The sequence below is a fragment of the Rhinoraja longicauda genome, chromosome 3 (genome assembly GCF_053455715.1).
Source record: "Rhinoraja longicauda isolate Sanriku21f chromosome 3, sRhiLon1.1, whole genome shotgun sequence".
Taxonomy (NCBI): Eukaryota; Metazoa; Chordata; class Chondrichthyes; order Rajiformes; family Arhynchobatidae; genus Rhinoraja; species Rhinoraja longicauda.
In genome coordinates this window covers 99,169,859-99,190,848 of record NC_135955.1, presented here as the reverse complement: position 1 = coordinate 99,190,848, position 20,990 = coordinate 99,169,859, and the positions used below count along the sequence as shown (strand labels likewise).

General features: G+C 41.2%; 1 protein-coding gene across 1 annotated transcript in view; it reads right to left on the bottom strand.

The window, feature by feature from the left end:
• Positions 1 to 295: 295 nt before the first annotated feature.
• LOC144592215 (homer protein homolog 1-like) overlaps positions 296 to 20,990 on the bottom strand; it is an 80,393-nt gene continuing 59,698 nt past the window's right edge. The window contains exon 9 of the mRNA XM_078396741.1: positions 296 to 3,879. Within this exon, the coding sequence (XP_078252867.1) occupies positions 3,691 to 3,879 (189 nt within the window). The 3' untranslated portion in view covers positions 296 to 3,690. The remainder of the gene's footprint in view (positions 3,880 to 20,990) is intronic.

Genomic DNA, 20,990 nt, shown 5'->3' with positions numbered 1-20,990 from the left:
TTTTTAAAAAACATTTGCCCAGCCAATTAACCTACAAACCTGTACGTCTTTGGAGTGTGGGAGGAAACCGAAGATCTCGGAGAAAACCCACGCAGGTCACGGGGAGAACGTACAAACTCCGTACAGTACAGCACCCGTAGTCGGGATCGAACCCGAGTCTCCGGCGCTGCATTCGCTGTAAGGCAGCAACTCTACCGCTGCGCCACTGTGCCGCCCTTCATTTTAATCCGACATAAATGTAACCATTATTTTAATATAAATTAAGCAACAGCAATAGAAGTCTGCAATGTTGCAGTTTTTAATACAGTACAAACAGATTCTTTTGGCACAAGGGCTTACATGGATTCTAAAATAATAAAATCCACTTTAAGACACACCATAAGAATATTACAGTATTGCAATAAACCAACGACTCCATATTTGGAAAGACATTCACATATAAAAAAGAATTACTGACGGTTTCTGTAAAAAGGACACTGGGTTTGTCAATTCTGGCACTGCTGTTGACCAGCTACATTTTATGTTAAAGACAGTAGTTATACCCAAATAGTGGCATAACCGAATAGCCTAGAGCATTGACCCACCATACTTTGCATGCTTGGAACAGGACGGCTCTATACTATACACTTCGAGTCGATTTGTACCCACTTGTAAACCAGAACCCACCTGTTCTCCACCAGAATAGTGGACTTGAAAGCTCAAGGTACATCATCCAAGTGCTTCTAATCTCTGTCCTCGTATCCGATTCAAAGCCATCATTGTTATAGAATTGTCAAAGCATTACACCCATTTAATTCAAAGATTCAACATGCAATTTGGTAACATAAGTAATAGGATGCTACCAGCCCAAGACACAATTTCAAATCAAAGCTAATTCACCCATCATAGACAATGTTAACTTTGCCTTCTTTCAAAATATAGGCTCACACTGTAACTGCAGACGGCTTAAAATGGTAGAAATATATTTTTGTGGAAGCGTAAAACTGCAGGTGTGTTTGTGGTTTTTAACACCATTGTTCTGACTACTGCTCTCCATACACCGAAAAAGGACGAAAAAGATAATTGTTCAGTTTAATTTAGACCAAACAGTTCAGCAAAGAAAGAAAATGGACACCACTTTTACCAAGCCACCAATATTGACCAGCTTTGAACAAGCATTTCTTTCTTCTGAAAACAGCAGAAGTGCCTTTACAGACTTAATATTACATAACTTACTCCAAAAAAAAAAATCAAAATCCTAATGGTGTTATCTTATGAAAATCAATCGAAAGTATTAATTTAATTTCAATAATAAAACAATGACAAAGTACAAAATATAAAGCTGCAGTTTCCTTTTCCTTTATCAAATCTTGTTCCAATTTGCCACATAAAACTGAGCACCATCTATTTCTTGCAACATGTAGTAACCCCTGTTTCACAAGCATGCAGTATGGGGTCAAGACTCTATTACATTTCCTGAGCCCAGTGTAACAATAAACTTTAAAAACATGAGAAACAGATCTGACCCCTGCTCTGAGCATATGAAAGATGACACAATTCTCCAAGACTCATTAAGGGCAGGTGAATATTCTGTTTTCTCAACTGAGGGAAAGTTTACCTGTGACCGGTTGAATATAAAGCAATATACTTTTGCTAACCTGGGCACAGCATCCGTATCAGTACATGGACCGGAAGCTGGTATTGTTCCCAGTTGATTTTGTTTAAAAATGCATGGGTGATCCAGAAGTGAGATCTGTCATGAATCTGCTGCAGGGCACTATATACCCCAAAACTCTTGATGGTTATCTCCCCAGTTCTTCACTCTTGCTGTAGGAGGTTCGATCTTTATGGAGTATATGTCTTTTCATTTGAAGTCCATGCTCATCTGGCCATCATACTATCAAGGTCCAGTAAGTGCGAAATGTTCATTTCTCTTCCAACCAAACTACAGCTTTGGTAAGCTACGCCAAACCTCGATTGGGACTGAGAACGTATTAATTCTCAGAAAATAATATCTTACATTGTTTTACTGCAGTATCAGGAAGTCTGTACAATTGTCCTTTAAACATTTCTTAAATAAACATTCATTTGTTAATTATGTCATATATATCTCATCAGCAGGCTTGATCAAGATCTATTCTAGACTACTTTTCTAGCAGCGTCAACATGTTGAAGGTTACATTTGTGTTTCTGTTCACCAACTTGGCTCTATGGTTCCTCAGTACAATCATTATATAGCCATTGTCATGGTTCCTTTTTCCGTTACAAACAATTTGCAACAGAAGCACCTCTTAATAAACCATGTTAATGTCTCATCCAGTCTGCCAATTATTGCAACATCAATCAACATTTCCAATAGTTTACAGGCTGTGATAATAGACAGGTACATGTTCTCTGAGAGCTCAATAAACATTAAAAATGTGTAGCATTTCAATACTACCGGATTATTTTAGATCTATAAAGGTGCACTATAAACCACCATAGCTTTTGTAACTTATACAGTAGATAGGTTTCTCACAACCTGTACCCTCCACTTATTTTCTTTTTGAAATCAGCTATTTATTGGAGTCTTCAGTGAATGAAACTTCAGACCTTTACAGCACCTATGCTGAAACTAGAGTTTCATTTTTTTAAAAAGCATGTTATTTTCCAAGGTATACAAGCAGCTTCATCATCCCTAACCAAAATACATCATCTCTCATTACATGGTAAATAACCAATTAACCATTACTTAGGTTTGCTTACACACCTATAAATTTCTTAAATGCACAATAAAAAATGATACTCTGAATAAAACACATACTTAAACTGATAGTGGCAATTGATTATTGCTATATAGTACACATCTTAAAAATTGATGCCTGCCCAATATTTCTTAGATTTTGATCAATTTACTTCTGGATTCATGTATGGTTAGTGTATTAGCACTACTTTGGAAAAAACACAATGCATATGTTTCATAAAGAACAATAGTTATAACAAACTTACATGTTTATTAAATTTAAAGAGACGTCATCCCTTTTATCAATTTGCACAAGTGCATCTCAGAACCAAAGTATATACCACATTCAAGCATTTCTAAACCTTTCTTAGAGAACTAATTAGTGTTCTTAATAAGTCATAAAATTCTTATAAAGAATCTCTTTGGAGCCCGTAAATAAATGCATCTATCAGTGCATCATTTTTCACTGTTATAATGTGACAGCAAAAATGAATTAAACTTGGTTAAGATCCAAACAGCAAATGGATGTTACCATTGACAGCTTTTACATAACTGCATAGAGAAAGGGATCCTGTCTCCTTGATTCCGTAAAATCCATTTGTTTGCATTTAAAAGGCTTCATTTTGTTAATATATATATATATATATCATAAACCTTTCCAAGTTGCCTAGAGTACATTTTGATGCAGTCTCCTGCAATACTGGGAATTTTAAAAATTAAATGTACAAAATTCTTGTCAAGAGCATCAAAGAGAGGAAATAATATGGGGAAATGTTCATTTATAATTAGGCTTTATGTACTTGCTCCTCCTTAAGTAATGGATATAAAACACTAAATAAAGAGTGCAAAGCACATCTAATGCCATTATAGGTCGCTACAGGGAGCCTACAGTATTCCACCACCTTCCACTGGAAAGAAAGGAAGATTTCAATCTGGCATTTATATGTACTGTATCTGGATGACAATGCTGATGTAGAGAGGTTTGTGTTTTAGCTACCTTCTATCAACTTTGCCAAATTATCTCGTAATTCCGATAGTTCAAATATTTTTCCGTCTAGAATTTCTAGAAGTGTTTTTAAGTTATTGCGGAAGACCCCTTGCTCGTTCTGGCTCTTCTCCAGGCGATGTTCAAAGTCGGCCAACTGCTCCACCAGGTCTCGGTTACGGCTTTCTACTTCCTGCGGGAAGACAAGATAAAGCAAGAGTTTAAAGAATTCCACGGAAGGTCTAATATTCTAAATATTATTTGCACACAACCATGTAACACATGAATGGATAAGGTTGCTAAACACTAACTCCGCTGAGTTACTCCAGCTTTTTGTGTCTATCTTTGGTTTCAACCAGCATCTGCAGTTCCTTCTTACACACTTTAACTCCCCCTCCCTGTTAGAGTGAGGGGAGGAAATGCAAATTATAGGAACAGCACCTCATATTTCACTTGGGCAGCTTACAACCCAGCGGTATGAATATTGAGTTCTCTCTCTTCAAGTAACCCTTGCTTTCCCTCTTTCTCCATCCCTCCCCCACCCTAGTTCTCCTTCTTGCTTCAATATCCTCCTGATTAATTTTACCGATGGTACCCCTCGTTGTCAACTTCCCCTCAGCTAACAAGGAACCATTCTATATTTCCCTGTATATTGTCTGCTTTGATCTGACCTTTTCACATCTTACATGCTCTCTGTACCCTTCCATATCTCTAGTTTCCCTCTCCCCTGACTATTAAGTCTGAAGAAGTGTCTTGACTCCAAACGTCACCCATTCCTTCTCTCCAGCCTGTCCCGCTGAGCTACTCCAGCATTTTGTGTCCATCTTCAGTGTAAACCAGCATCTGCAGTTCCTTCCTAAAGTTATGAACAGACACTGGTATTTTTTTGATTGCTCAATCCAAATGACAATTGTTTGTCCGGATCAGGAGGGTACTGTGACAATAGACAATAGGTGCAGGAGTAGACCATTCAGCCCTTCGAGCCAGCACCGCCATTCAATGCGATCATGGCTGATCACTCTCAATCAGTACCCCGTTCCTGCCTTCTCCCCATACCCCCTCACTCCGCTATCCTTAAGAGCTCTATCCAGCTCTCTCTTGAAAGCATTCAACAAACTAGCCTCCACTGCCTTCTGAGGCAGAGAATTCCACACCTTCACCACTCTCTGACCGTATGACATTATCACATTCATGCTCTCCAGAACGATTACTGCACCATTAACCTCAGGCGATGGAAAGGGGGGCTTCCATGATTGATCAACAAGAAGAATTTGAGGTCAGTTACAAGGTTCCCAAGAGGTTGTTGCACAACCCCGAAGTAGATATCAATCCAGAATTTTGAGCCAGAGTTCTTGACCGCACTCAATGATCCTGCAAGACTATTTTGGAACAGGAAGATGAACGTTTTATCCATTGACTTGTTGGGAAGTATCAAAATGCAGTGCACTAGAACAACAAGGATTTTTTTCTCTTACACGTTGAAATATTAAAAGAAGAATATCAGTGAAGACCATAGTCAAAATATGGTTAATTCTATGCAGTTGCCTTACATGCAGAGTTTGGATAGATCTGTTACAATCCCTAAGGTTTGTACTACAATTGACTGGTGTTGTTCTTGGGGGTGACCACTAGGTAATGTTGCTCTGAATGGTAGCAACATCACCTAGTGGTCACCCCCAAGAACAACACCAGTCAATTGTAGTGCAAACCTTAGGGATTGTAACATCTAGTCCTACTAATCAATCAGTATTGAACATTGAGTAGTTCAAGTGCACAGAGGTACAGTGAAAAGCTTTTTGCTGCGTTCTCTCCAGTCAGCAGACTGACTATACATGATTACAATCAAGCTGCCCACAGTGCACATGTACAGGATGAAGGGAATAATATTGAGTGCAAGATAGTCTAGTGAAGTCTGAGTATTATAATTATAATTATTATTATTGGATTTTTGGGCATTTGTTATCACTCTAAAGCTGGCAACACAAGAAACTAGTTGCTGGAATCTTGGGCAAATAAAAAAGGGCCGGAGGAACTTAGCAGGTCAGGCAACATAGACCATGGAACAGTACTGCACAGAGACAGGTCCTTCGACCCACCATCATGTTGAACATGATGACTAACTCTTATCGACAAACTAAACAACTGGAACCGTCCTGAGCTACCATCTACCACATTGGAGACCCTCAGACTATATTTAATCCAATTTTACTGGACATTACCTTGCACTATACGTTATTCCTTTTATCCTGCATCAGTTCACTGTGGACGGCTCGATTGTAATCATGTATGGTATTTCCCTTAACTGGATAACGCACAACGTAAAGCTTTTCACTGACCTTGGTACATGTGACAATAAACTAAGCTAAACTAATCTGTCTGCATTCGGGACATATTTCTCCATTCCCTGCACATTCAAATGCAAATCCAAAGGCCTTTTAATGGCCACCATCATATCTGCCTCCACCACTGGCAGCGCATTCCAGGCACCCTCTATGTTATAAAATAAACTTTCCTTGCCCATCTCCTTTCAACTTAGCATCTGTGGAGAGAATTGTCGGACTGATAGGAGTAGGGAGTGAGAAAGCTGAAAAGAGGTAAGGAGGGACAGGACCCTTCTTCAGACTGCGGTTTCAAGCCACCCAGTTCGGGCCCAATCAAGACCCAACGTACCTACACTCCATCCACCATGTGACCTGCTGCATTACTCCGGCAGTTGTGTACCACTCAAGATTCCAGCATCTGCAGTTCCGTGTGTCTTCAACTTATTGAAAACTTCATTTTCTTCTCCCCCACTTCCCAAGTCTGGTCCCCGATCTTATCACTTCATCCAATCGAACTGCCATTTACGACTACTTTCTTATGCACCTCATCTACATTTCCTCTGCTCCTCAAAACCCACTTTCATCTACATCTGCTCTCCACAAATCATTTTAAATGAATTTTCAAACTTCCACTTGCTTTCCCTTTACTCCATAATTGTCTAAATTCCTCTGCAAAGGTCCTACTCCACCAACGATGTTTTTGCTACCATTGAAACCATCAGTTTATCGCATCCAAGCCATTGGAGTCTTAGTTATACAGCATAGAAACAGTCTGAAGGGTCTCGACCCGAAACGTCACCCATTCCTTTTCTCCAGAGATGCTGCCTGACCCGCTGGGTTACTCCAGCATTTTATGGCTGCCTTCGATAGAAACAGCCCCTTTGGCCCACGCTGACCAATATGTCCCATCTACCGTGCCCTCCATAATATTTGGGACAAAGACCCATCATTTATTTATTTGCCTCTGTACTCCACAATTTGAGATGTGTATAGACAGGTTCTCAATTAAACTCCTCTGGGTAAGAAACTCTATCTACCCATGCTATTCCTCTCATGATTTCATACACCTCCATAAGATCACCCCTCATCCTTCTGCCCTCCACGGAATAAGAGTCCCAGCCTAGTCAACCTCTCCCTGTAGCTGAGACCCTCGAGTCCTAACAACATCCTCGTAAATCTTTTCTGTACGCTTTCCAACGAGAACATTTAGACTTTAGTGAACCCTGTCGTCGATGTTTCGTGTCTCATTAGGCAGAGTCCAGAGCATTTCTAGCATCTTGCTTTTGTCTGTGATAACATGATAGACACCATTAACCCCCGATATGTCCTCATATTCCATATGCATATTGATAACATCCATATGTAGTTCACCCCATTTACCGTGACTGCTTCTGTCTTTAAGACATCGACGTACCCCGGTTTGCACAGACAGTTCCGAAGTACAGATGCCCGAAAGCCTCAAATTCCTAAGAGTCAATATCACCAACAACTTCTCCTGGACCACCCATATTGATAGAATGGCCAATAATGTACAGCAAGTCTGAAGAAGGGTCATAACCCGAAAAGTCCGTCCCCCCCCGCACGGTACACGATAGCGCAACAATTTTAGGCCCACCTTACTCACCATTGTCACTTTAGTGATAATGCAAGTAGTTTTATTGAAATCGGTCTTATATTTTAAAAGTTATTCACACATTAAAGTTTAAAAGGAGGGGAGGGGAGGGGAGGAGGGAGGGAGGAGTGGGGGAGAAGGGAGAGGGGAGGTTGAGGAGGGAGGGGAGTGGGGGAGGACAGGGTGCTGCACCAATGCAGGAGAGGTTTGGGCCCAACGGGTCCACTTGGTCTAGTAGTTCAACTAAAAGTGGCGAGTCAGGTGGACAGTGTGGTGGTGAAAGCATTTGTTGCCTTCATTGGGAAGGATATCGAATACAAAAATAGGGACATCATGATGCAGTTGTATAAGTCATTGGTGAGATCACACATGGAATATTGTGTGTAGTTCTGGTCACCTAGCTGCAGGAAGGGTGATATTAAGTTGGGAAGGGTGCAGAAAGATTAACCAGGATGTTACCCGGGCTTGAGTTATAGGGCGAGCGAGGTTGGATAAACTGGGACTTTTTTCTTTGGAGCGTGGGAGATTAAGGGACCTTATTGAGGTGCACAAGATTGTCAGGGACATGAAGTCTTCTCCCCCCACAGCAGAGGATTCTAAAACTAGAGGGCTTTGTCTTAAGATGAGTAGGGAGAGATTTAAGGGGGACTTGAGGGGGAACTTTCTCACTCAGGGGATGGTGTGCATATGGAACAAACTGCCAGAGGGACTAGTAGATGGGGACACTATTATAAAATTGAAACAACACTTGGACAGGTAGCAACATAGAAAAATTGTTGCAGGAGTAGGCCCTCTGGCCCTTCGACCATTCAATATGATCATGGCTGATCATCCAAAATTAGTACCGCTTTCCGGCTTTTTCCGGTACATGGAGAGGAAAGATTTAGTAGGATAAGGGCCAGGTGCAGGCATATGGGACTAGCTTGGTTTGGTAACTCAGTTGGCATGGATGAGTTGGACCACAGGGCTCGTTTCTGTGCTGTATACCTTCATAACTCTATGAAAGCATCACAAAGAAAATTTCGACAGAGGAAAGTGATAAATCTCATGTTCCTCCACTGTAGGTAAAAATAATGTGTTACAGCACACATCCTCTCCAAACTTAGAGATTCCAAAAAAAAAAGAAGAATTTTGCTGCCAATAATACTAAAGCTAATGCAGATATTGGTGCCAACAACCAAAGAAAATGCCAGCCAGATTTTTGCCATTCCTTTTCAAGTATTCTTTCCATTCACTCAAGCCAAATAACTGTTGCATGACAATTTCCCTTGAACTGAACTCCACTTCTCTGCCAAGCCAAACAGGCTTCAAAAAACACATTATGTCAAATGCACATACTTCTCTTCAATTTCCTTTTTTACATTTTGTCTGTTTTGTTTCAAATTATCTCTGCCTCTGCGCTATATTCACCTTAACTGTTCGTGCATTTTATTGCAACTTACAAACTAATTAACTATTTCCCCTTCTAGGGATGCTGAAGGAGATTGCAAAATGTCTTCTGACTTCTTTAAGCTTTTATTCTTTATTATTATCATCAATCTGGAAAAATATCACTTAACTGCTGTAGATATCTTCGTGTTGACATAGCTGATTAAAGCAGTGAAGGATCTGTAGTGTTCTTTGCATCTTGCTTTCCGTACCACTAATAATGCTAACAACCAAGACAATAGACAATAGGTGCAGGAGTAGGCCATTCGGCCCTTCGAGCCAGCACCCCCATTCAATGTGATCATGGCTGATCATTCTCAATCAGTACCCCGTTTCTGCCTTCTCCCCATACCCACTGACTCCAGTATCCTGAAGAGCTCTATCTAGCTCTCTCTTGAATGCATTCAGAGAATTGGCCTCCACTGCCTTTCTGAGGCAGAGAATTCCACAGATTCACAACTCTGACTGAATAGACTGAATGACTGAAGAGGCACGATGAAAGTTAAAAAAAAGTGCGACTCGCTCTGAAGATAGGCAAAAACAATACCCACTCCAGTACACCAGCAGAACTTTTTGTCTGACTGAGGAATAGTTTTGTTTAGAGATACAGCGCGGAAACAGGCCCTTCGGCCCACCGAGTCTGTGCCGACCAGCGATCCCTGTACTCTGGCACTATCCAACACACACTGGGGACAATTTTTACAATTTATCGAAGCCAATTAACTTACAAATGTATGTCTTTGGAGTTGGAATCCTGTTGGCAGACAACATTCCGGACAAGGTTTATCATTAAGCTGAGCAACAGTGATCTTTTTCCACAGACAGTTAACTAGGTACCTCACAGTACAGAAAGTCTGAAGGGTCTCGACCCGAAACGTCACCCATTCCTTCTCTCCCGAGATGCTGCCTGACCCGCTGAGTTACTTCAGCATTTTGTGAATAAAAACCTTCGATTTGTACCAGCATCTGCAGTTATCTTCTTATACTCACAGTACAGAAATATCAGTAATGTGTCAATGTTTAAAAAAACTTCCAAATCCATTGACAGGATAAGCAAAGTAATGCTAGTTCTTTCCCAGGCCTACATTTCCAACAGTTTTTGATTACATTCAACCAGATGGAATGGGCAGGCCAGAACACAACACCATCCTTATTCTACATTGCTCTGCATTCATTCATTTTGTATGCACTGTCCCAAATCTGGCTACACTGGCATAAATTCCAAAAATCCATCTGGTCCACCACACACCTCAACATGCTGAACAACAACTGTGCATTTCAATCAAATTAATATGAGGCAGAGTACAATATGTTGTTTTAACATATCCATCTCTCTTGCAGATGAAGAGACAGTGACCCCAGCTGATGCAAGCAGGATTGATGTATGGTTTTCACTCATAAAGTCAGCATGCCAACTCTTTCATCAACAGTTGGCAACCAAAGCTAGGTCTCTTTCCTAGCATCGGCCAAGGTGCATCACTTTGTACCAGTCAGTCAGTGCCACAAGCATTTGAAAATTGAGAAACAGCAGCTTTTGATTTGTTGAAAGAATTAAGAAAGAGCCCTTTCAGGGTGCACTGTAGATTAGAGACAAAGAGCAGGTGCTGGAATCTTGGGCAAAGCACTCAGAGGAATTAATCTGTGGTGAAGCACTGGAGGAATGTGGCAGTCGGGCAGCATCTGGGATGGGGATGGACAGGTGACTCAAGAGACTGAAGGGTCCATTCCCTCCCTAGAAGCTGCCTGTAGGGAGGAACTGCAGATGATGGTTTAAACCAACTATAGACACAAAATGCCAGAGTCTGAAGGGTCCAAACCTAAAACATTGCCTGTCCATTCCCTCCCTCGAAGCTGCCTGACCACTATGTTCCTCTAGTATTTTTACCACAGATGAATCATTTGGGCGAAGAAGAAAAAAAGAGGATTGAAGGCAATGTTTAAGTTTAACTTTTGTAACTATTTGGCATTTGGGTCTACAGTTTCAGGGCAACTTTTACATTTGTTTAGATGTTGCCCGAATAATTTTAATGTCTTTAATCTAAGGCTGAAGGAGCGAAGGAGGACACATTGAAGATTTAAGCAGCAGGGCTCTGTGCAAGATCAATGGGGAGGAACAATAGTAGTCCACCCAGATTAAATCATCAAGTTATGCAGTTACCCTGCACGAATTTATAAAATATTACTCGTATAAATGAGTGAGACCGTTCTCTATTTATGAGTAGCAGCATGTGTTAAATCAATGACATTCTGCGTGCTGATAAAAAGACTGCTAAGAATATGTGCACTCAAGTTGATTGCAGAGGTCAATAGGTAAGATATGCTTAAAGATATGATTTAAGATATGCTTGTTCACTCTTCCAAAGAAAACTGTACTCGTGCAGTTTCGACTGCTGCCCACTAAAGAACAGTCTCCGTCAGATGGTAAAAAGTTAAAGGTACTGGTGATCTTGGGAGGTATAAAATTATAGACATCCCCTGCTTTCAACAGCCTGATTGGAACAGCACAGACAGCTGAAGCAATACTTTACAAATAGATTATAGTAACAGACTGCCCGTGAGTAGACAATAGGTGCAGGAGGAGGCCATTCGGCCCTTCGAGCCAGCACCACCATTCAATGTGATCATGGCTGATCATTCTCAATCAGTACCCCGTTCCTGCCTTCTCCCCATACCCCCTGACTCCGCTATCCTTAAGAGCTCTATCTAGCTCTCTCTTGAATGCATTCAGAGAATTGGCCTCCACTGCCTTCTGAGGCAGAGAATTCCACAGATTTACAACTCTCTGACTGAAAAAGTTTTTCCTCATCGCCGTTCTAAATGGCCTACCCCTTATTCTTAAACTGTGGCCCCTGGTTCTGGACTCCCCCAACATTGGGAACATGTTTCCTGCCTCTAACGTGGCCAACCCCTTAATAATCTTATAGGTTTCGATAAGATACCCTCTCATCCTTCTAAATTCCAGTGTATACAAGTACACACTACGCTGCTGCTGCTGAAAGCAACCCATTCATTGCCCACGAGTGGTTGTGCCCCTTCCTCTCACCCTTATCGTTGCTGCCTGAAGAAACGACCCATAAAAGTGGGAGAGATTGCAAAGGGAGGTAAGGCAACAAAGGTATGCATCCCACTGTTGAGAAGCTAACAAAATGTAATAGTGTGCCGAGTACAACGGGGTCTCAGTTATATTCAGGGCTAGCACCGTGCACATACAATGTTATTTAGTTATTCAACTTCCATCTTTCATGGATGTTGATTGACGTCTAATGAACACGGAGGTGGAGGAATGGAAACTGTAAAACAGGCACAGGATGTAGTTCTCAATTGGTAATTTAGCATCTTCTGAAGACAGCTACACTTGGACAGCCCAACTGTCACAGAGCATCAAGGCTAATCTTTAGTCCCGACCACCTTTGAATAGTGATCGCCATTGACAACAATCTCACTCTCGCATTAGAAGGATGGCTGCCATTTCCTACTTCCCATCCGTTCCTAGTATTTCTTTTGACTTCTCAATCTTCTGAATCCCTTGTTCAGCTATGCCTACTTTAAAGGGTTCAGTTCCGAGAAACCCATCGGAAACCAAAAGTATTGTAAGTCGAAATGCATTGAAAATGCGCGATCATGTGTCTGGATGCAAGCGATGGCTCGCTCGGGTCACTGCCGTTGGATAATAGGTGCAGGGAGGCCATTCGGCCCTTCGAGCCTGTACGCACCGCCATTCAATGTGATCATGGCTGATCATTCTCAATCAGTACCCCGTTCCTGGCTTCTCCCCATACCCGCTGACTCCGCTATCCTTAAGAGCTCTATCTAGCTCTCTCTTGAATGCATTCAGAGAATTGGCCGCCACTGCCTTCTGAGGTAGAGAATTCCACAGATTCACAACTCTCTGACTGAAAATGTTCTTCCTCATCTCAGTTCTAAATGGCCTACCCCTTATTCTTAAACTGTGCCCCCTTGTTCTGGACTCCCCCAACTTTACACCATCACAAAGTCGAACTATCGCAAGTTGAAACATTGTAAGCTGAGGAGTACCTGTATATATATATCATGAGCATAATTTAGCTAGCGATAATAAAATTAAATCTGTCCTTAATCATATTTTGGGATTAAAACATTAAATTCTCTTAATTTCGTTTTAATTTTAGAGATACAGCGTGGAAACAGGCCCTTCGGCCCACTAACTCTGCACCAACCAGCAATCCCCGCCCATTAACACTGCCCTACACACACTGGGGACAATTTTAAATTTATAACCAAGCCAATCAACCTACAAACCTATACATACACATCTTTGGAGTGTGAGTGGAAACTGAAGATCTCGGAGTGAACCCACGCAGTTTACGGGGAGAATGTACTAATTCCGTACAGCCAAGCACCCATTGCTAGATTTGAACCGGGGTCTCTGGAGCTGTAAGGCAGCAACTCGACCGCTGCGTAACTGTGCTGCCCAACAATAATATCCAGAAATCATTTGATTACTTTGCTCTCACCCTCTCTAATAGAGGTAACTTTTTGAAGTAGGGATTATTTATATAGTTCTTTTTGGGCATGAAAAAGGATACAGGTTGATTGATGAAATGAATGGTATATGCAGTGAGAAAATAATCATAAGTAGTTCTGCATTAATTCCATTTATCCACTTTATTCAAGTGTTTGTTGCATTCTATTTCAATCCATTTAATTATAAAAAGATAGTGTTAAATTAACACGGTCAGCTAACGAATTAGCTCTAACCAACATTACTACTTTAGAAGGTATTTATTCACAAAATGCTGGTGTAACTCAGCAGGTCAGGCAGCATCTCAGGAGAGAAGGAATGGGTGACGTTTCGGGTTGAGACCCTACTTTAGAAGTGTCAATGTGAACAGGTAGCCCGGAGAGACCCGGGAGAATCTGACCTGCTGCTCCCAAGCAACTGACTCAACTAAAACGATTTTCCACCACTCTGGAACAAAATCAAAATGCTGAAGTAACATAATTGCTATACTAGGAAGTGAAAGTTACCATTAAAGGTGAAAACCCTTTTCTGTGTTCAATTCCAAGGTAAATTGTTTTACGTTTCCCCAACAAATTCCCTTTCAAAATTCCAATTCCTTCAATCTAAATAAATTTACCAATTTCACCAACGCACGTCTCCTTCAAAACCCTTGTAAAATTTCTAAATCATAATCAAAATACCATAAACTATTGGAACAGGTCCATCAAATCCCTACCCAACCGGCAAATGAGTAGATCACGTTCAATGCTTTGAAGTCTACACTAATTTTTCCTTTTAAAAAAACAAGCAGACATAGGCAACAGGGCCCCTTGTGGCTACTTGGGCAATTAGGAGGAAATCGACCAGAGCAGTGGACTTGAGGCACAAGAACTCAATGATTTCCAAAGATAGACAAAGAGAGCTAGAGGAACTCAGCAGGCCAGGCAGCATCTCAGGAGAAAAAGGATAGGTAACGTTTTGGGTCAGGACTCTTCTTCAGACTCTACCCGAGAAGTCACCTATCTACTTTCTCCTGACCCATTGAGTTACTCCAAGACTTCTGTGTCTATCTTTGGTATAAACTAGCATCTGAAGTTCTTTGTTTCTACCCAATGATTTCCAATACCCTTTGTCAACAAAAATCTTTGGGTCCCACGTATGAATATGTTTAGTGACTGTACATTTGCAGTTATGTAGCGGAAAACTAAATTTAAGTGTAAAGGAATCCTGTAAATTAACAAATTTAGCTTATCTAAATTGTCAACTCCACCCCAGAAATGTGTTCTATGGTACTCCAAACCCATGCCACTGGAAGCTGCCATCTTGTCAATCCCTTTCAGAATTACCAAGATCACCTCATTCTGTCAAACACGAGCATACATAGGGCAATCCTCTCGCTCTCGGACCAGAAATTAACCCAATTGAATCTTTACTACACTAAGTCCAAGATGAGTACATACTTTAAGGTGGGTGCCTTATTCGGACTACCACAAGGCCTTGTACAACCTCAGCAAGACTGCCTTACTCAAAGCCCAGTATTCCTCGAGTTGCATGGCACAGAATCGGGCCCTTTGGCCCAGTGAGTGCATTGACCATCATTGAGCGATGGTTGGTGCATTCATACACATTTTGGACAGGGTTCATAAGTGATTGGAGCAGAATTAGGCCATTCGGCCCATCCAGTCCACTCCGCCATTCGATCATGACTGATCTATCTTTCCCACTTAACTCTATTCTCCTGCCTTCTCCCCATAATCCTTGACACTCATATTAATCAAGAATCCATCTGTGCTGTAAAATATCATTTGATTTGGCCTCCACAGCCTTCTGCGGCAATGAATACGACAGATTCACCACCGCCTAAAGAAATTTCTCCTCGTCGCCTCAAACGAATGTCGTTTAAACACAAGGCTCTGACCTCTGGTCCTACTAGTGGAAACATCCTCTCCACATCCATTCTAATTCTGATTCTGGTTGATTACTGCGCAAACACCTCATAAGTGGTTATCTCACGCAGGTGATGGACAATGCACTCAATCTAATTACACTAATCCGACATGTAGTGTGATTATTGGCCTCACATCCCCATTACTCACCACCCTAGACTCTGCCTTTTACCTACTCGGAGATCATTTACAGCAAATTAACCTGCACATCTTCACAGTATGGGAGGAAAACGGGGAAATCAATGGAATCTCAGGGGGAAATGGGTGAAATCCAGTCTGCAGGGGGACAGGATAAAGCCTGGGTCACTAATGCTGCCACTCTGCCAAGTCATTTGGTCTCCCTACACATTTACTTTCATTGTCACACAGATCCGACAGCACAGCGGCATTTAGTTCCTAATTGTTTAAAAACTCTGGCTTCCTGGCTTAGTTTAGAGATACAGAAAGGAAACAGGCCCTTCAGCCAGAGTCCATATCGACCCACTGATTACCCGTTCACACTTGTTCCAAGTTATCTCACTTCCTCATTCACTCACGACACACCAGGAGCAACTTTAGAGGCCAATTAACCTGCAAATCTGCACGCCGTTGGGATGTGGGAGGAAACCTGAGGACCCAGAAGAAAGCCATGCAGTCACAGGAAGAATGTGCAAACTCCACACAGAGAGTACTTTAGGTCAGGATTGAACCTGGGTGTCTAGTGCTGTGAGGCGGCAGCTCTACCTGCTGTACCACTGTGCTACCCCTGGCCCTCCCAACAAAGTACATTTCCTCACTATACTCCATTTTTACCTCTTGGCTACTCACCACATCAGCCTATGTCACTCTGAATCAAATGAAGGGAACAGAATCTGCACTGCATCACCCCCATTTGCTAACTCTTGCCTATTCATTCAAGTCATTAATCTAAACTAACACCAGGTAAAGGACTTGGTATCGACTCCGGCAGCACATCAGGAGTAACAACCTGCCATACTAAAAGCAATTCAATGGTCTGAAGGGTCCCCGACCCAAAACATCACCTATCCATGTTCTCCAGGGATGCTGCCTGACCCGCTATTATTCCGGCATTTTGTGTCTTTCCTTGGTAAACCAGCATCTACAGTTACTTGATTCACCAATTCAATTATTTTTGCTGTCTGCCTTTCTTTGGGCTAAGAATTCCACAGATTCACCACCCTCTGACTAAAGAAATTTCTCTTCAACGCCTTCCGAAAGGAACGTCCTTTAACTCTAAGGCTATGTCCTCTAGTCTTAGACTCCCCCACTAGTGGAAACATCCTCTCCACATCCACTCTATCCAGGCCTTTCACTATTCTGTACGTTTCAATGAGGTTCCCTTCTCATTCTTCGAAACTCCAGTGAGTACAGGCCCAGTGCCAACAAACGCTCATCATATGTTAACCTAGTCATTCCCGGGATCTTAAGCTCTGTGCAACTGGACCAACGGGACAGTGGCCGAGGGAGGATGGTGGAGGAGAGAAAGGGGAGGCCTACGAAGCAACAGACAAATAATTGGATTGTAGGAGGGAGGGGCAAGAACTGTGAAATAATTTTGAATAACTGTAAAGTCCGAGGTATGCCAAAAGTGTGGAAATGTTTGAAGGACAACTGCAAACAACTTTACTTTAGAAGTCAATCTTGGACAAGGCTAAAGGTTAATTTACTGCTTTATCTCCTGCCTCAGACAAAGGCTCATTTTGTTAGAGGTAAAAGGCTCATAGAAAATACATCGAATTAGACCGTATTAATGTTTAGAATTATGTTAAATCTGTGCAAGAACCTAGTCGGCTTGAAAGTGAGCTCATCTCAGCTGTGGTCTCCATTCAGAAGGGTCGGGAAATATCACAGAGAGAGAGAGAGAGAGAGCAACAGATTAACAGTGGTTACCTGGCCTCTGTCTGTTCTTAACTTACGTTAAGAGACCAGGTCAATAGTGTCACAGATAATGCGATCCATTGAAAAATAGATAAGATGATGAAAAAGGACCCTAAAGTGTTTTTTTTGCTATATCTTCAAAGAAACAATGATATAAAAAGATTGAAAGCAGGGTTAAGAATTAATCTTTACTAAGGTGACTAATCCTTTTGATGGACAGGACATGGGAGCTCAAACTTAGCTGAGATGAGCAAGTATTATGAACAAAGATAGATACAAAATGCTGGAGTAACTCAGCAAGTCAAGCAGCATCTTCGGAAGAAAAACGATAGGTGACGTTTTGGATTGTCACCTGTCCTTTTCACCAGCGATGCTGCCTGACCCACTGAGTTTCTCCAGCACTTTGTCTCTTTTAGGTATAAACCAGGATCAATGTGGAATTCTTTGCAACAGACAGCAGTCAATGGATATTTTTAATGCGGAGATTGATAGATTCTTGATTAGTACAGGTGCCTGGGGTTATGGGGAGAAAGCAGGAGAATGGGGTTGAGAGGGACGGGTAGATCAGCCATGATTGAATAGCAGAGTAGACTTGATGAGCCGAATTGCCTAATTCTACTCCAAGAGGGTATCTGCTTTTTTTTTGTTTATAAGTATTACGAACAGTTGATTATGTCTCATTGGGCAGTGAATTTAAGAGTTGCTGCTGGAAGTTAGAGAATTGCACTTTCCCCAACAATGAGTTGCAGACATAATGACCCAGTCAATGCTGGATGTCAGGCAGAGAGTTTGATAGCATAGGGCGAAGTGCGCGGTGTGCACAAGCAGATAAAACCACCACCATCTTCCCCGTCAGGTCATAAATGATCCTGAAATATATCACTGTTCCAAGGGTCTATATCACCGGGTCTTTTTCTTAGAAATTTCTACAGTGAAAAGAAGCTTCACAAGACAAACTGCAGCAGTGTCAGGTGTTGGTTCATCATCTCAGCCAGAATGATGAAATCTCATCAAGAAATGGCAAAATGGTCACCCTTTGCCAGCTTTACCCCAAATTTGTATAAACTCTTGAAGGCTTTGCTGTATAATGCAGCTTCTGATTTAGAACAGCCAGAAAAAAAAATTGCAGGACCACACGACAGGAGGTTTGCAAATGTTTATTGAGTGCAACAAGAAGTCCAGAAATGTGAAGTCAACTTCCCTCATCGGTTCTTACACCATTAATCGACGAACTCAAGTACAGATGCTCCTCGACTTACGATGCTTCGACTTACGATATTTTGACTTTACGATGATGCAAAAGCGATACACATTCAGTAGAAACCGTACTTTGAATTTTGTATTTTGATCTTTTAGCGATGTGCCTTTTCGATTTACGATGTTTTCGATTTACGATGGGTTTATTGGAACGTAGCCCCATCCTAAGTTGAGGAGCACCTGGAATTTGGTTTCACATTCTAAAAGCTCTCCCACTGAAGAGAGAGTTTGTACTTCTACATTAACATAGAAAATAGGTGCAGGAGTAGGCCATTCGGCCCTTCGAACCAGCACCACCATTCAATATGAACATGGCTGATCATCTAAAATCAGTATGTCGTTCCTGCTTTTTACTCCCCCCCCCCCCATATCCCTCGATTCCTTTAGTCCTAAGAGCTAAATCTAACTCTTGAAAACATCCAGTGAATTGGCCTCCACTGCCTTGTGTGGCAGGGAATTCCAGATTCACAACTCTCTGGATGAAAAAGTTTTTCCTCATCTCAGTCCTAAATGGCCTACCCCATATTCTTAAACTGTGACCCCTGGTTCTGGACCCCAACATTGGAACATTTTTCCTGCATCTTGCCTGTCCAATCCTTTAAGAATTTTATAGTTTCTAAAAAATCCCTTCTCATCCTTCTAAATTCCAGTTAATACAAGCCCAGTCGACCCATTCGTTCATCATATCTCAGTCCCGCCATCCCAGGAATTAACATGATTCATCTTGAAAGATCAGATTATATCTTCAAGCTCTGAAGTTTCCTAAAGAAAAGCTCTGACTTTCAAAAACAACTGCAGCAGCTTCGAGCCATGTTCCAAGTCAAAGCCAAGCTGCAAAGGCACAAAATTAGCTGAAATGGTTAGGCTATCCAAAAGACTTGCAAAAACTAATCGCTCATATTTATCTGCTTTTGTGCTTTAAAAAATTGTTCCCATTTGAAAACAGCAACATTATAGACAAAATAGAGTTAAACATTCATTTTGCAGAATAACACTAACTGCTTCCATCGTGGACTTGACTTATATTTTTACAATATCTTAAACATACATAAATTACTTAACATTAAAAATTCAAGAGTTTATCAATTTTACATCTTTCAAAAAAAATCCTTAAAATGTATCTTGATTCTCAAATCCCAAGTCCAGTTCATTTGTTCCAAGACGCTGCATCTTCATGGGCAAATGGAGAGACACTCTCCAACGTAGTAACGATTCTTCCTGGTTTCAGACAGTTATTTTGATTTGCAAAATGAAAGCAAATCTTTTGCGAAATGCTGAAGAATATTCAAATTTAAGCACGTTTCTTCATGAGGCAGCAAAGTATATTAGATTGGTCAATCACATTATTCTTCATCCATGCGAATCTTCGTCGAGAAATAGGTAATAGCTTGCAGCATCATTTACAGGAATTATCACATATCCTGTTAGACTCTGTCCTTGCAATACCATTTGATCACAATTGCAAGAATGACTCTGACTTATTTGGCTGTTGTATTAATTTCCTTGTGGAGCCTTTCCACATTTTTTAAGCAAAAGCATTTTAGTAAAAATGTGCTTGTCTACCAGAGGTTCAGAAAAAGGCCCACCAATTTTTTTTGTATACCTTCTGGTTGTTATTGCTGAATATACTGAGAAATCAGATAATTTGCTATCCATTGCTGCTTTACTAACAAATTCTTTCAAACAGTTAGCAAAATAAAATCAATTTCAGCAACAGTTTCCATTCTCTGAGTATTTCTATTTCCAACTTTCAAGCAACTTCAAGATCAACACTTTACGACAACACCCAACATTCGCACTTAAACAAGTTCATCGTTAATCTTCCACAACTTAATTAATTTCCACTTTCATAAATTAGCCAATGAACTCAACATTTGCTCACTTCAAATTTGCCTTTATGCTTCAAGACAATTTTGTGTATGTGATCCTTCAAATGGTTTCCACACTTGGACCAGAACCAGCTTTCATGCAATTCTGGCCAGGCTTTCCAAATGTAGAGGAGGACCAAAGTTAAAAGGAATAATTTTTTTTTAAGTTTGAGTTATCCAAGCACACTCAGTTTAATGTTACAACAGAAACCAAGTTTTAAAGATGTTAAGGAGTAGGAAAAAAAACTGCAGATGCTGGTTAAAATCGAAGGTAGACACACAGCGGGTCATGCAGCATCTTGGGAGAGAAGGAATGGGTGACATTTCGGGCCGAGACCCTTCTTCAGACTAAAGATGTTAATCCAGAATATTACAGATATTACAGAATATTACTTGCATTCCAATGGGAATTATTTTCCTAACGAGAACAATGTACAGGACAACGTACAGCTATGTATCAAATGGAAAAACAAAGCCCCAACCAAAGAGTTTATTTGGAATACAGATGCAGGCC